This window comes from Rhagoletis zephyria, unplaced genomic scaffold (genome assembly GCF_001687245.7).
Source record: "Rhagoletis zephyria isolate East Lansing unplaced genomic scaffold, Rhagoletis_zephyria_1.1 Rzeph_scaffold_07802, whole genome shotgun sequence".
Lineage (NCBI taxonomy): Eukaryota > Metazoa > Arthropoda > Insecta > Diptera > Tephritidae > Rhagoletis > Rhagoletis zephyria.
The window spans coordinates 3,372-20,032 of NW_016164884.1; the positions used below are offsets into that span (position 1 = coordinate 3,372).

General features: G+C 35.3%; 1 protein-coding gene across 1 annotated transcript; it reads right to left on the reverse strand.

Annotated features, from left to right (window-relative positions):
* Positions 1-338: 338 nt before the first annotated feature.
* Positions 339-16,319, reverse strand: wdp (Leucine rich repeat protein windpipe). The gene is made up of 2 exons (XM_017630511.1): positions 16,288-16,319; positions 339-3,581 (listed from the first exon to the last, which is right to left on the reverse strand). Exon 2 carries the CDS (start codon positions 3,408-3,410, stop codon positions 1,209-1,211), a length of 2,202 nt encoding a protein of 733 aa, XP_017486000.1. The 5' UTR covers positions 3,411-3,581; positions 16,288-16,319; the 3' UTR covers positions 339-1,208.
* Between the last annotated feature and the right edge of the window lie 342 nt (positions 16,320-16,661).

Below are 16,661 nucleotides of genomic sequence, written 5' to 3' on the forward strand. Positions count from 1 at the left end.
ACGAATAAAACAGAAAATTCTACAGAATCGAAAACAATAAAATTTTCTGGTGCGCATTTTAAAATTTTATCCTTGAATATCCTTGAAATTTTCAAATATTTATTTTTGAAAAAAAATTTCGATTAAATTGAGCTCATAATTTTATTTGTTTTGGATAAAAAAAAAATATTTAAAAGCCATTTTCAACACCTATGCGTTCTTGTGAACCAAAAATGTAATTTTTAAAATTCTATAGAATTTCCTCCCTTATTGGGTACTTACATACATATGCATATTGCTACTCTACAATGCACTGATTCTTTTTTTATAATTATTTTAATAAATCATATCTTTTAAAAATCAAAGTCGTTAAAAGAAAAATAAAAAAATCTGAGGGAGAAAACTAAAAACGCAGTTTTACTATATTTTGCCCCTAATTTCGCGAATACTTTTACATACTACATATTGATTGCTTCATGTGTTTTGAAATTTTTTCGTTTTTGTCGCACTGTGCTATGTACGTAAATAAAAGCGACATGCTTCTCTTAAAAAAAATTAGTGCTTTGGTCACTTTGTTGGTGTTCTTTTGGTCTGGTCTGTATAAATACAGTGCTTACTTTCTTTTACAAAAAATATGTCTCATTCTTTAAGGCACATTTTCTTGGCACATTTGCATTGCTTCTTTGATAAGTATTTTCAATAAAATTTTTTAATGGGAAAATCTCTCATAACGGTAAAAACTTTCTACGTAATCGTATTTTAAAACGTCTCATTAAAAATTTGTTTGAAACTGTTATGATAGTTAAAGAAACAAAGCTCAGAAAGCTCAGCCCTCATCTAAAAACGTATAAACATCTCTGTAAACTTGTCCTTTAATATTAGCTAACCACCGGAGTGTAAATTAAAACTTATCGACTGCTTGACACATTTTACAAATTCTAAGCTATACAGTTTCTCTTACAGTAGTCTTCCGATATAGTACCCATGTAATTAGTTTCACATTTTACACTTTGTTTTTTATTTTTTGAAAAATTTTGTTCTTTTAAATTGATTTTATTATTTCTAGTTCGTTAGCACCGATTAGACGCACACGGCACAGCACTCGTATTTAGCCCCAGTATGACTGCATCAATCCCTAACCTTCCGCCTCACTGCTTTGCGCTGCATCGCACCGCCGCACCGTACCGCCGCACCGCCGCACCGCACCGCACCACTTTACGCCACACCGCTTAGTGGCCATTCACCAGCGTCGTTGTGGGCGCATGCACGCCGGGTACACTAAGACTGTTGTCGATGCCGTTCGTCGCCAACACAGGCGTCGTTATGATATCGCCCGCATTCGATTTGCTGCGTGTCACCAACATGGGCGTTTTGGGACGAGGTGTTTCGGTTAGTTTGATTTTAACACGTCCCGTTTCTGGTGAATAGACGGGAGAGTAGCGTCCTGATTTCGGCGACGAAGGCAGATAACTATCGTCATTGTTGTTATTGTGCTCGGCACCCGCTTGTGGGTATTGTGCATACTTGGAGGCACGTGGCGACTTCGGTGTGGGGTAACGTGGTGTGATGGGATGATATTCGTGTGGTGCAGCTGCTTCTGTGGCCGGTGGTGCACTCTCTTTGGTTACATGATCACCGGGGCCGGTGCCATTATTGCCGTTCAACAATGGCTGTTGTTGGTTGGGTCCGTCTTTGACATCGTTGGCGTCGTAGGGTTTCTTCTGGCCGGTGCCATTAATCGGTTTCGCGTGATCCGATTTGGTTTGGTCACCAATGAGTGGTGAATGTTCGTTGCCGTTGCGCAATGGTTTGCCTAAGTTCTTCTTGTCCATGTCGAGCAATTCGGTTTGGCGTGGGTTTTCCGCATCGTGCGCGGCATTATGGTTGTGTTTGCAGCGCTTGATGCCCACATAGAGTATCAAGCCGACAACAATTAAACCGAGCACACCCAGCAAAAAGTAGGTGGCATTGCTATCGTCCTTTGAATCGTTGGACACATTTGCGGTTAAAATGGGGCTAGCTTCGCCGCTGGTAGGTCCCTCAGTGTTTACACCGAACACACCCTCCGATTCAGCATTTTGTTGCACAGCTGGAACAATGGCGTCTTCGGTTACCGGTTCAAGAGCTTTGTCGTCTGCGTGTGCTTCAGTTTTTTCCTCTTCAAAACCACTAGTGTCGAATATTCCCATACCGGCACCGAAGATATCTGCTCCATTTCTGTGCACCTCCTCTTCCTCCTCCTCCTTGTCTTCCTCCACATCCTCTTCTGGTGCGGGTTGTTCAACGGGTTTGTTGTCGAAAGCGTCATCGGTGTCATCCTCATCGGGTGCCTCGAAATCATCTGTAATTAGAGGACCGCGTGCTATGTTGGGTATTATCAATGGACCAGCACCGCTACCAGAACCATCTTCCTCTTCTTCCGCCTGCTCAATCGCTAGATGTGGCGCATCGGTTGTAGCATGTTCTTCCGAGTTCTCTATATCAGGCACAGCAGTTGTCATAGCTAAATTGACTGGCGCATTTATGTCACTCAAATCGCCGGAGCCTTCAACTGTGTCCAATTGTACCGAGTTCGTCTTGGCTGTGCTCGCCTTATCGATGGGTATAAATGCCTTTCCCAACTCATCTTCATCGTCCAGATCGCCCGAGCCCTCGATCGGCTGGTCGCCCATCATCAGTTCATTGTCTTCCTCGTCACGACCGTTTTTTTCGTGCGCACAAATGTCCGACTGTTTGACCTGCAACCATGGCTTGCCTTTAGCCTCGGTCGGATACGTACATGTGACGGCGTGTTCCATGAACACATGACGCTCCTGAAGCCAGTTGCGCACCTCCAGAGTTTCGCAAGAGCAGTTGATTTGGTTGTGGCTCAACTCGAGTGTCACCAAATTCGAAAGCCGTGTAAATTCCAGTGGCAGGCTGGTGATGTCATTATGTTGCAGATTCAAAACCTGCAAATGTGCTGGCAACTTAGCCAACTTGCTCGATGTAATGCGGTTGTGTTTGAGATTCAACTTCTTAATGCGTCGCCCAAGGTGACCAATTTCGTGCAGCTCATTGTGTGACAGATCAATTGATGTGACATCGGGCAATTTCTCCAGCGGATGTGACAACCGTTTCAAATTCAAATATGACAGATCCAGCGAGTGTATGGGCAGTGAATCTTCTTTGGCTTCGTAGGAACGCAAACCCTCCAAGCTGGAACATTTGGCGTGCAGGAAAGGCGAGTGTGTATGCTGCGCCAGTACGCATTCACAGTCTGCAGGGCAGTTGTAGTTATTGCTGTCGGCTGTTGTATGATTAACAGTACTGGACGCTTCTGTGTTGGGTGTGGGTGAGGCCTGAACGAGTAGTGCGCAGAGTAGTAGCAACGACGAAGCGCAGAGTATGGGCAGTTGCCTCGTTCGGGGATGTGTGAGTACCAGCGGCATTTTCAGTGCGTCTATATATGTGTGTGTGGGAGAGTGCAAGGGAGCGCTTCTGTTTGGATGCTTTAGCTCAAGACTAGATAGGTACGGCAGTTGATTATAAGGAGGGAGCACACAACCGGCTGATGGGCGTGGGTGTTAGCTGAAGACGGTAGGAATCGATGAGGAGGTAATCTGTAAGAAAAAGAGAGAACAAATTTTAATAGTTGGTAAACTTTTAATAATTACGATGAAATATACGTAAACCTCTCAAACTCTAAATACCTATTTATAGTACATATAAACCTATAACGTTCCTTCGGCATATTTTTGAACTTGAAAAACTTACAAATGTATTGCGTACTTCGGTTAATTATAATTAAAAAATTCAATACAGATAGTAGCGTTCCTCGGCAGATGTTGTAGCTTCTGTCACCAGAAAAACACTGAGTGTTTCCATGAATGCTTACACACGATTTCCTACTCGCTATATTTTATCTATAGCAATTCAGTTTTGATAAGCTATCAATTGCTGCGGAAGCTAATATTCTCTCTGCAATCTTATGTACGTCAACAATTTCCATTGGAACTAAGTAGCAATCTTATCTGTTTTGATGAGGTATGAGTCCTAAGACTACAATCGAGTCGAAACATTACTAATAAACCTGATGTTAATAAACAAAGAGCAAGAAAAATATTAGTAGTTTTCTGAAAACCCTAGATACCTCTTTTATGCTATGAAAACAAAAGCAGTATTGGTCTATGGCGTCGTAGAAGAACTTAAAATGTGTTTATTTGTCTATGACATGTGGACATTAACGGAAAACCGCACTCGAATAGCAATACGATCCCCACAAGCTTTGCACCACCTGCTCAAAACTTGTTTTATAGAGAGTTAAAGTTTTAATTTTTGAGTTAAAAATTTTATAATTTTATATGCAATTTTGCGTATTTACTCAACCCCCTCAATATGCCGAAGATTTTCATATTCTCCTACCACGTCGGAAATATCAACAACCAAAATAAGACAATTAAAACCTTTACTTTCCAAAAATCCCACCGTTTTTGAAAGTCACAGTTTTTTTTTTGTTGAAAATACAGCCTTTTCTTGGGAATTCATTAAATTTTCTCTATCCCCATAGTGTGCAGACACGAATTCAGATGATTGTAAACAAAACTAGTTAATTTTTGAGCAAAAAACAAAACCGACTTCAATCCTAATATAAAATTTTAAGAGTAAATACCATTTAATTGTTCGATATCTAATGATCGTATCTAAACCACGTTAGTATGGGACCACCTTTGAGGAACCATCTTTTCTTCAAAAAAAAAAAAAAAAAAGAATTATAGTAAACGGTTAACGGACCACGTTATTACACAAAAATAAAAATAAAAAATCCGACGAATTGATATTCTCCTCCTTTTTTTGAAGTCGGTCGAAAATAAACACAAAGGCATTCTACTAGACCATATTTTTTCAATTCATACTAAGTAACTTAAAAAATTGCGCAATCAGTGACTATAGATTTTATTATAAAAAAAATAATTGACTCAAATTTAAGTTAATCTAAATTGCTCCAAAAACAATGCGCGTACAGCGATGGAGATCTGACAATCAATGTTAATTTCATGGTAACTAAATTAGAAAATTCCAAATATGCATTCACCAAAGTGCATGTGCACATTTATACAGTGGTGCTGGTCGCTTTGAATCCACGGTATCAGCGACAGCAATCAGTGCATACAGATGCTTATCGGATCGAGTTATTTGAGAGTGTTTGTTTATGCAGCTTGTGATGCTCTGGCCGATGACGATGACCAGTTTTTACGGCGCGCATGAAAATCTCGTAAAAAAGGAGAGGCGTGCTACACACGTACTTACATGGTCAATTACGCGCAACAAGTTGGCTAAATTGCAATTTTCGCAATGCAAATGTGTTAAAATTGTTTAGATAAATGGGTGTGTCTGGGAGTAATTTGGAATAAAGGCGCAAAAGACAATCGAATGTACTACCAACGATGTACAAATGTACAGTTGTCCACAAAATAATAGGAGTGCGATATTTTGACCAGTTTTGGCTATTTGTCTTTTGTTTATTTAATGTTTATTATTTTTTTATAAAAGCCTAGCTGGCTATACGACAAACACCATATAAATTCAGATTTTAAACTTTGTATAAAAATTATAAAAATTTTGCAATTTTTCACCCAAATTTCAAACTTTTTAATCAGAATCTTTAGAAAAAATTCTGGTATGCAGTTTTGTAGCACATTCAATTCTAGAAGTGCAAGTTTCAAGCGGCTAAAAAATTCCGTTGATTTTTGAGATTTTTTTTGGTTAAAGGTGTTTCGCGTTTTTTCCATACAATTGTCGACAATTTTCTTTTATATGGAGGACACTGCCAGCAAAAAAATTGCCAAAAATCAACGGAATTTTTTAGCCGCTTGAAACTTGCACTTCTTCAGACTAGAATTGAATGTGCTACAAAACTGCATACCAGAATTTTTTTTTAAGATTCTGATTAAAAAGTTTGAAATTGAAAAGACAAATAGCCAAAACTGGTCAAAATATCGCACTCCTATTATTTTGTGGACAACTGTATGTATGTACATATGTCGGTATGGATATGCGGTATATGTATATTATAAAAAGTGTTGTTTAGTTAAATGAAACGATATTCAATACATATACTTATATACATACAAATGTATACTATTTAGATAAAAATTTCATGCCTCCTAGATTTAAGATAATTTACTTTAGATAAAAAACCAACTAGCCACTTTTTACTTTTATTTAATCGTAGCAGATCAATATTGCTGGCGCACATTTGTGAATGTCCCATCGCCACTTGTTGCATTCACCAGCTGCAGTGGAGTTGCTCACCCAAGTGGTGGTCGGTCTGTCGCTTGCATGCGCCTACACACTTGCGTGTCCCCCTGTAAGTTTGCAAATCGATTGAAGTGGTTTATTTTAAAATGTCAACAGCACATTTGAAATGTGGAAAATTGATGAAGTATTTGCAATATCTGCGGGAGGCATACATACATAACATTAAAAATAATACGAATGTCAATAAATCACTGCGAATAGCAATAATTGTCTTATATGCATTATGTTACGATGAAGTGTATGAAAAATGAAAGCCTATTCATTTTTTGGGTGAAAGCTCTAATTGGCTCTTTTCGGCTGGTGGCTGGTTGGTGGCTATTGGCTGCCGCTTTGAAGACAGATGCTATCCGCTCGGCTTACAGCTTAAACGAAACGACCCGGCCTCTTACTTTACTGCTATAGTTAACTTCTTGTTTGCTTGGCCTCCAAATGTCCTCGGGCCAATAGCCATTTGACAGTTTTATTATTTGTTATTAATTTATTTTGCCGGCTGTGTGCCAACTGTTTTTTCCAAATTGTGCCGCATTTGCTGCGTTTGTATGTTTGGCAAAGAGATATGTCAAGCTGTTAGCTGCGGGAAGTATGTATGTATGTATGCACAAATGCACTCATATGAAAGCTAGGTAATGCGCTTACACGTGTACAAACATATCATGTACTTGTACTTATATATATGTATGTTAATGTTTATACAGTTTTGAGTGCGCCTTTATGCAACTATCCGGGCGCTTAAGTGCTCTTCAGCGTTTTCGCCAATCGACTTTTTACCCATTTTACAGGCTGAAATATACAAAATCAGAGTCAACCTAATGGCAATTGCCACTGATATGGCGTGCAATAACACCTACGCAGTGTTGCAAATCGCCGTCGCAGTTATAAATCTACAAAGCAGTGTCTAGTCGCGATGGAGGGGAGAGGGAGGCGGAGATGGTGATAGTAGTCGTAGCCACTGCACCTACATTGCACAGTGAAATGGGCAACACATTTGGTGACACGTATGTACTTACGAGTGTATGCTGTAACGGGCGCATAAAGCGGCATTTGAAAATGTAATACGGAACCCTACATCGAACAGTGGTCGAAACAGCCGATCTAGCGGAAGTAAATTCAAATTTTGGAATATGAAAATCCTCCATTTTTTTTCATTTGACTACCAATCGACTGTTGAGTCTATGGATACCTTTTGTTTTGTTATCTATATTCAATCAGCTGTAAACATAATAAATGTTGTAGAACAACAAACAACTGCAGTTAATTCCCGAGATAATTCCGAATTAACGAGTTGATCTGGATTAACGCTGCCGTCTGTCTATGCTTTTAGGCTGTAAGTTTATGTACTGATTAAATCAGCGCATCTGGCCACCCTAGCTTAAACAGACTTAATGCTATTACCCGCGCTAAAGGATGCTACATCTAACAGTAATACTCTTTTCTTAAAATTTGACATGTTTTTATGATGACCTGATGTTTGTAAAAAAAAAAAATAGACAAAACTATTGCATTTTTGATTGGTAACACTTCGAGCGCCTACGTCATTGAATGGTGTGGTGAAGTTTCCGGTCCTGAATTATTAATCAGTTCAGATTCAAAATAATTTTTTTATATATTTTTTATCACATTCAACAATTTTTATTGAGCTTTAGGTATTTCAAATCAAAAAATGTTTCCAAAAAACAAACATGTTTAAATGACTTGTTGATTAATTATAATGATATCACTAAAAAAGCTAAAGTGAACTCTATTATTTCAGAAGACATTAATTTTCATCCGCTGCTAGAAAAAGCATTTCGCCTACTGTGCATCGCCCCGCAATTTAAGATTGAATTTTGTGCTTTTGCATTGGTAGTACATCTACGAATATGTTTGTACACACAACCCACTTTAAATGCGTTCGCATGACAATTGAATTTCTTTTTCGATACATGTACATAGAGACATGCATATAAGGTCATAAGCTTTCCTTTCGGGTAACTCATTTTTAATGTTTTTTTTTCTCAGTGGCTAGTATTTTTTCATTTCAATAGTTGCCATCGCTTAAGGCATTTTCGCTCTCATATAATTGGTAAATTTAATCGAAAAATAAGTAAAGACAATGTAAAATCATTAGTTTTGTCATTGTCATTGTCACTGGCGGCAAATTTAAACAGAAGTTGCCTCACTGCCGGCGAGTTGCGCATACATATGTACATATCGTTACACACAAGTACTTTTGTATGACTGGACGCGCCAATTTAAGTTAATTGAATTGTCTGCGGCCTACTGCTTTGTTTTATTGAATTATCTTCACAACATAGCGTGGCTGTATATAGCGGCCGATCTTCAGCGGATTACACTCTAACAGCCATTTACAAATTAACCTCAACCTACACGAATCCTTTTTAGTCGACCGCATTAAAAGATTGCAATTAATTTAGTGCTTCCAAAATTTTATTGTTTCAATACTTTTTTTTTAATTGGTTTTGTTTTTACTTGCGTACTGCAGTATTAAAAAAAAGTACTGAATCTACACCGAATAGACGTGATAGCAAAAAAATCGGAAGAGAAATAAGCGCTAAGACTAAAGGCGACAGGAACCAGATACATATCTAATATCACTCCCAAGAGAAAACTTCAGAATGGTTGTTGGAGTACTCATGCGGCCAAATTAAGGCTGAGACAGCAGGAAACGTGTATAGTGCGCAATGTAGACCGTGTTAAGAGGACATTAGAATACCTCTTGCGGAACAGTGCATTACGAGAAGAATTTAAAAGTTCGCATATATCTATTACCACTACGAACCGAAGCAGTGTTTGGTCAATGTGGTGAACCTGTTTGTTAGGCCAAGTGTAAGCTAACCCAACCGAGCTGTTGCTTATAATCACGAGGCACCTCCGTTTAGTTTTCTCGTGTTGATATAAAACACCTTTCAGAAATACCTTATCTAAGAGCAGATGCCATAAGAAGGCAGCAGTGAAAGAAAATGTGTATTCATTTATTTGTCCACCACTGTATATTAGGGTGCCTCGCAAAAAAAAGAGTGCTGTTTTTCTGCCGAAATTATGAAACCGGTTATTTCTGTTCTATTTCGGAAAAATATTAAGATTTACGCCAGTTAGACCGATTTAAAATACCTCAAAAAATCTCACTATTTTGATTCCGTTGATACAATTTCTAAACATTTTTGTGCATACCTTCCGAGCTTAAACTATTCTATCGTATATTTTCTTTATGAAAATCTCGATTTCTCACGATAAACGCCCTTTCTAATTTGTATGCAAATCTAGAACTGATTTTTTTTTTTTTTTTGTATGGAGAGTGGATGAGCCCGTGTATATATGTGTATGTACTTATCTTCATAAAAAAATATACCCACACACATGTATTTTAAATGAAAAACAAGACTGCTTGCAATTAATGCAAAAAATTTCATTTCACTTGGCATAGTGCCATACAAATTTTTGTTATTCATAAGTAAACAAGTGGTTTGTTCGCGCGCATTTTCACCCAAGTAATTTTTATAAGGTATTTTTTTCATATAATCTTATTTTTCGAATGCCCCCGACATTAATTCTTGAAATAACTTAACGCATATAAATCATGCAACAACTGCGGAGGCAACTGAAATATTTTTGTTAATTGCATTTTATAGGTTTCTGATTAGGATTTTAAAAGATTATTTTCGGATTTAGAATTTTAGATTTTTTTGTTTCGTTTTCATTTGCTTTGAGATTTTGACGAAATGCTAAAATATATATTTGTTCTCAAGTTCATCTATGTGGCAGTATATGTACGTACATACATACATACATTCATACATGTACATACATACATACATGCTAAGCGCTCAAATATTTTATGTTTACATTCATACATATGTACATAAGTACCAGGGTGGTCCTTAAAACATTAACACCGTGGGCACCTCTTTATTTCGTTCTACGTACAAAATAAAGACATCCTCGTAAAATACAACATTTTAAAAAACTAATTTTGTTTTTCAATCACAAAAATTCGACAAAATATTGACTCAGCGAGTTTATCAATTTACAGTCAGCGTAAAAAATATGGATACCCTGACGTTTTCACGATCTTCTTTGCTAATATTTTTCATACCACTTTTTGCTTATAAAAATATAGCTTATTCAATAGAAAAGCAAGAATAAATAAGCAGAATAAATTTTTTCAATTAAATATAGAACTCGGGAAAAATATTCAAGAAATACCAAAAGAACAATGCATCAAAAAATGCTCCACTTTTCAATTCCATTTCTTAGAAAAATGTTGGGTATGCAGTTTTTATTTTTACTAAAATTTATTGGCTACAAAAATGCATACCCAAAGTTTTTCTAAAGAATGGAATAAAAAATAAGAAAAATTTGATTTGGAAAATATGAATAAAGAAATGTCAGCGTATTCATATTTTTGACGCTGACTGTATACGAATAAGTTTCAACAATAAAAGTATGAAAATTTCGTGATGTCTTTATTGTGAACGTAGAACAAAATAAAAAGACAAAATTAAAATTTTGACATTTTGAGACCACCCTAATAAATATGTATGTACATACATACAAACATATGTACATCTCAATGAGAGAAGGTTCTTGTCTGCCGCTGATAGTGCGGCTACACATTCCCAGCAGCTTCATTCTATTACCAAACGCGACCACTTGTTGCTCGTACGTGTGCGCTTTTCCAAACACACAAACGCACGAATTCAATAAGTATGCGCACACAACGAAGGGTCAAGTTCAAGTTCAAAGCAAAGTAGAAAAACAGTTTTTTTTTTAACTATATGATTTAGCAAATGGTTCCCCGTGTTTGTAATATAGTATCGCTGAGTTTTGTTATATGTACTATCTGTGTGTTTACTTCCTGCCTGTCATGGCGGGCGCTGTAAGTGGCACATGAAAGTGTTGAATGCAAATCGTGCGAAATTTTACGAATCCCTAACGCCTTATGCACATTTTGTATGTTTGACTACAAGTGTACAAACATACATATGTCTGCTCTACGTCTGGCAATTGGCTTTTGGCACACACTCATATTGCACTTCCGCTCTTCGAATGCATCTACACTCAGGCGGACGTCATTTATCCGTTTCCTTGCCATTTTTCTTGGGTTGTGTTTGAAACTAATTTACTACACCTTTTGTTGTAACAGTTCTTGCATGTATTATATAATTTTTTCATGATTTATTGATGTCAAGGTAATGGCCACGAATGTTTGTATTTGAATTTAAATTATGACATTTGAAAAATGGTTCTTTGTTTAATCAAAAATACTAAATTCGCCCTTTTAGAAAACAAATTTTTAAAAAGTTAGTTCCCATTTCCGTTTTATATCGATTTGAACTTGAGAAATGAAGGTTCAAAAATAAACAAGTATGTATGTACAATTGGGGTATTCACAACGGTGTTGTAAGTGACGTATTGTTGCATGTCGTAAACTTCAAACGCCTAAAAAATATATTAAAGGGGGGTTTGCAAAGTACCATCAAAGTCAAATTATGAATTTTAGCAGTGTTAAAAAATAGGTGGTTGACGTGTCAAGTTCTCTAAACATTTATTTAAGCTTTTAAAGTTTACGACATACAATAATACGACACTTACGACACCGTTGTGAATCCCTCAAATATTTTTTTTTTTGGTTTCGCGCACAAATTTCATACCTACATACATACATATATATGTATATGTAGATGCATATACATATACATAAAAAGCATAACTAATAAAAAATTCAAAATTCACTCTTTGATTTATGTATATGATGAATTTCATCGAATTACAACTCCCAACATCATTTTATAAAAAAAATACATAAAATATTAGTCACGACCTTTTCCATTTCATTTACGATGTTGTTACATATTTTTGCATTTCCGGTGACGATATATACATGTAAGTATGAATAATAAATATTTTTCCAGTAGAACATTCAGCTCTGCCAAAAACTCCTCCCATCGCAGGCGTCGCTGGGTCGAATCCCAGTGACCGCGATGAAGAAGTCTGATAAGGAGATGTGGTGATCATCGAAATAGCAGCTATAACTTCTACCATTTATAAACTATTGTTGTTTTTTCCACAATAAATTTTCATATAAAAACGACCTCAAGCTCAATAAAATTTGTTTAAAATAATAACTATAATTTATATTTTTCGCCTCAAAGAAATTATTACTACTTGAATTTTAGTTTTTCGCTCAGAGGTAATAAGTAAATATAACCAACTTTTATTTCTTCGCTTGAAAAAATTGACTACTAGCAAATACCGGGCGTGCTTCACTGCGCCTTTAACGCATTTTTGTGCAGTGATAGGGCTGCCAGACGTCCCGGTTTTCCCGGACATATCCCGGTTTCAGACTATTTGTCCCGGTGTCCCGGTCCAACCTTAAAATGTCCCGGGTTTCGTTTAAGTGTCCCGGTTTTCGATTTGATTGCACAAATTTTGAATAAAAATGACTACACTGAGAGAAACAATGCATTGTAATATTGAGAACAATTTTATGAATTTACTGGGGGAAATAACGCATAGTAAACATGAATATTTTTTATTTGATTATCGTTTTGAAATGTTCGTACTTAAAAACAATACTTTCATACCACGCACACGTGGTGTTGAATCAAACTGAACATTTGAATGTACATTTACATGTCTGGCTGTAGCGGAGTGCACGAAGATGCTTGCCACAATTTGCTAATTTCCAGAGCGTCAGGGTTCAAATCTCATTACAGGCGGCATGGAATTTAAATATATATATTTTTAACTTAATTCTGAAAAAGCATCCGTTAAGTGCAAAGCGCTTCATTTTAATATTGGCGTATTTGAATTGAATATTTCTATACTAAATACTAAAATTTGTATACTTAAATTTATTACGAGTTGGGTTGGTGCTCTTTCATATGCGATTTTTTTTTTTTAATTTAGCACGTTTTTCACAAGCCATAGTTGATGATTAATATAAGTATGTACCTAAATACGTTAAAATGACATGCTCAGAGTTTTACAATTATATTAAGCAAAGGCCAGAAGTTTTGAACCAAGTTCACAGCAACGAAACAAATTTGAATGTTACCTTGTATTTAATTTTTTTTTCTTTCCTGAAACCTAGATTACTTATAAGTACCATGCCGTACAAAATTATTAGCTCGGAGACTATTTCATCAGATCAAAATTTCCAATCAGATCTTTTAGAAAAATTTTGAAAATGTAGCTTTTGAGCCAACTAGTAAAGTGCAAGTCTGAAGTTACCAGAAAATTTCGTTGATTTTTTGCAATTATTTATTTTTTTTCTGACAGTGTCTTCCACATACAAAAAAATGTCGAACATAAGTAGTTTGTATGGAAGAAACTCTCAGTAAAAACCATACCAAAAATCAACTAAATTTTTATGGGCTGCAAAACTTCATTTTAAAAATTTGTATATAAAAGTCTGAATGGAAAATTGCGAATTTGTATCCAAATTTACTGCATTTTCCCGAGTTTTGAACAAAGTTTAGAAATTTTATTTTTATGTTTTCTGATGTATTTAGTGTAAACTGTATTTTTATAAGGAACAAAAAAGGTACATGCATTGTGAAAAATTCTCTCTGCTTTAGTTGTGATAAATTGTTTTGTTTTGCTTGTGTACGTTGTAATGATCTCATGATCTCATGTTTTTATGTTTTTTTGTTTGTCAAAATAAAATTTTACTACATCCTTTCTGACGTAATTTTTGTCGAAACGAAAGGGAAGGGAGCGAGAGGCCTTTCCCACCCTTAAGTGTCCCGGTTTGGCAACAGAGATATCTGGCAGCCCTATGCAGTGATCAAAAATAATCTCGAATTTATAAATTGAAAACGTTGCCCGAATTCCGAAATTGAACGAAAATGTTGTTTCATAACAGTTATTCGATGAAGAATATGTTTTATTTCACCGATAAGAGTTATAACCCAAGGTATATTTTTTACATTGTTTGATAACAGTTATTGCACAACGTTTAGTTTTACGTTGCTTGATAACAGTTATTGTCCGACGTTTATTTTTTACGTTGTCTGATAAACGTTTCAAGATAAGAATACTGACGAAAATGGAGATGGAGAAGAAGATAAATATGATGCAAATAAAAGTGGAGGAGTGAAATATCAGTTAAAAAAATTTAGGAACATACTTTGTATGGAAGAAAATTAATGACACCGTCAACAAAAAAAAAAAAATCCAAAATTCAACGGTATTTTGTAACCACATGAAACTCGTACTTTGTTATACAAAAACGCAAAACTTTTCCAAAAATGAATTTTTATAATTTTTGCATAAAGATTGAAATTTGGATTGGCATATTCTTTGTTACAGAATGAACTATACTTTTATAAGAAAATAATTGAAATGAAATAATATGAAAATAGTCAAAACTGGTTAATATATGTGGCGGTCTTAAAATTATGCAACTGAGTGTACATATAGACAAGCTACTCGCATGTAGTACTAGTTACATATGTACATATTTACGAACAAATGAATATTTGCAATACACTTAATAGTAGAATGCGGTAAATTTCCGCAATTCTTTTCGATAGAGCTAGTAAGTACCCACTTAAAGATTAAGGAAAAACGCAAAATGTAGGGTAAACTGATATAGTATTTTATAAATATTTATCTCCGTATATAAAAATTTGTGCATGTATATGGGCTTCTAATATTTTCTATAAAATCACATTATAATACAAATATTTATTTTTAATTTGAGTGTTTTAAATTAATTTCCCTTTATTTTTAATGGGCGCCTAGTTTCGAATTATTGCAAAATTTTCAGCCTTTGGTTGTCAACAAATGGAAAAGTAAACTTTCGATTGTTTGCTTTAAAATCGTGTTTAATAAAAGTAACCTGCCTGATTGCTTAGGCTCTCTTAACTGATCTCGGTGCATTCGTGTATTTGGCAATGTTTCTGTTTTTCAAGGAAAATCACTTAAACATTTTATTTTTTTTTTTAAATAAGGAATTGCTTGTGAGCTGGAAGGCATTGACTAAACAGAGTTTACAAATGACGGAAAATGTAAAATAACGGATCTATTTTGTATCAGTTACAAATTCTTGTCACATTTGTCTTAGAAAAATCCTCTTTAAATTACATAAGTATGTACGGGTTTATTTTGTTTATTATAATTTTTTGCAAGTACATGTTGCATAGCTCACAATCTAACAAAAATTATCAGGCCAATCCTCAGGGAATTTTTATTCATGATAGGAGGAAAGGAAAAGGAGGCAAGGCTCCCGGGGAGTTTCTGTTCAGAATCGGCCTGTATTTATGTCTGAATTTAAAACTTAGTACAAAATTAGGAAAATTCGAGAAGGTGTTAAGAAAACAACACCGTCAAAAAATAAAACTTTGCATATAAAGTTTGAAATTTTGATGAACATTTGTTGAAAATCGTCGAATTTTTATAAATCTTGTACAAAGTTTGAAATTCGGACTTAAATGGTTTTTTAGAAAGTGAACTATATTTTTATATTAAAATAATACCTAAACCTTTTATAGAAAAGTGTTATGCGAAAAAATAAGAATATTAGAACCGAAAAATATTCTTGCTTAGTTCTAAAATTGAGTGTGAAAATTAGGTAAGTGACTGAAACGAAATATGACAGCATAAATTTAACAATTTATTAGAGCGGAAGTGCCTGACGTAATAGAAATTATACACACAACTTGAGCAGACTGGTTGGTTAAATAATAAATAAATCTTAAAGTACATTAGACTGGGTCGCGAAAAAAAGTTTGTGATAGTCTTCCCTGCTTAAAAGCTAAAAAAATGCTTAAAAATAGTTAAAAAGTGTAGCAGTTTGGCTACATAAAACTTTTTCCTAGACCTAAAAATATCCAAAATCAAGTTTTGTTCATTAGATTTTTATTTAATATCTGATTCTCGTTGAAATGTTACATATATAAAAGTACAGTATACTGCCTTACTAAACGGCTGACGCAAACTTCTTCCTTCCGCTAGCAAAACAAAATTAATCTCTCTCTTCCAATTAGCGATTTTTTAACTTACCTTTTATGAAATTCTCTGTAAGGAAAAGAAAAATAAAATAAAATTAGAAAATGAGTTAACAAAGGTAATACTTAAATATTGCGAACAAACATTTTTTGATATAAGTATATGCATATGTGTATATATATTTTTTGCTTTTTTAATAAGAGTGTAAATGCGGCCGCTGTGGTGTAGTGGTTAGCAGTGAGCAGGGTCTGGGTTCACGGCATGAAAGGTGCTGACTACAACCATAACGGCAGATACAAAGTCTCTAGTTGGGATACCAGCAGGGTATTGTTTACGTTGAGCTTTACTTACGATATAATGCACAGGAGATGCAGAACAAATAAGAAGACTCTCGAGCACATCCTCTGTTAATGTACAGCCCTTAGCAG

Bases quoted from the DNA above. Each gene is read 5' to 3' on its own strand.
- wdp (XM_017630511.1), bottom strand. From the start codon at position 3,410: ATGCCGCTGGTACTCACACATCCCCGAACGAGGCAACTGCCCATACTC.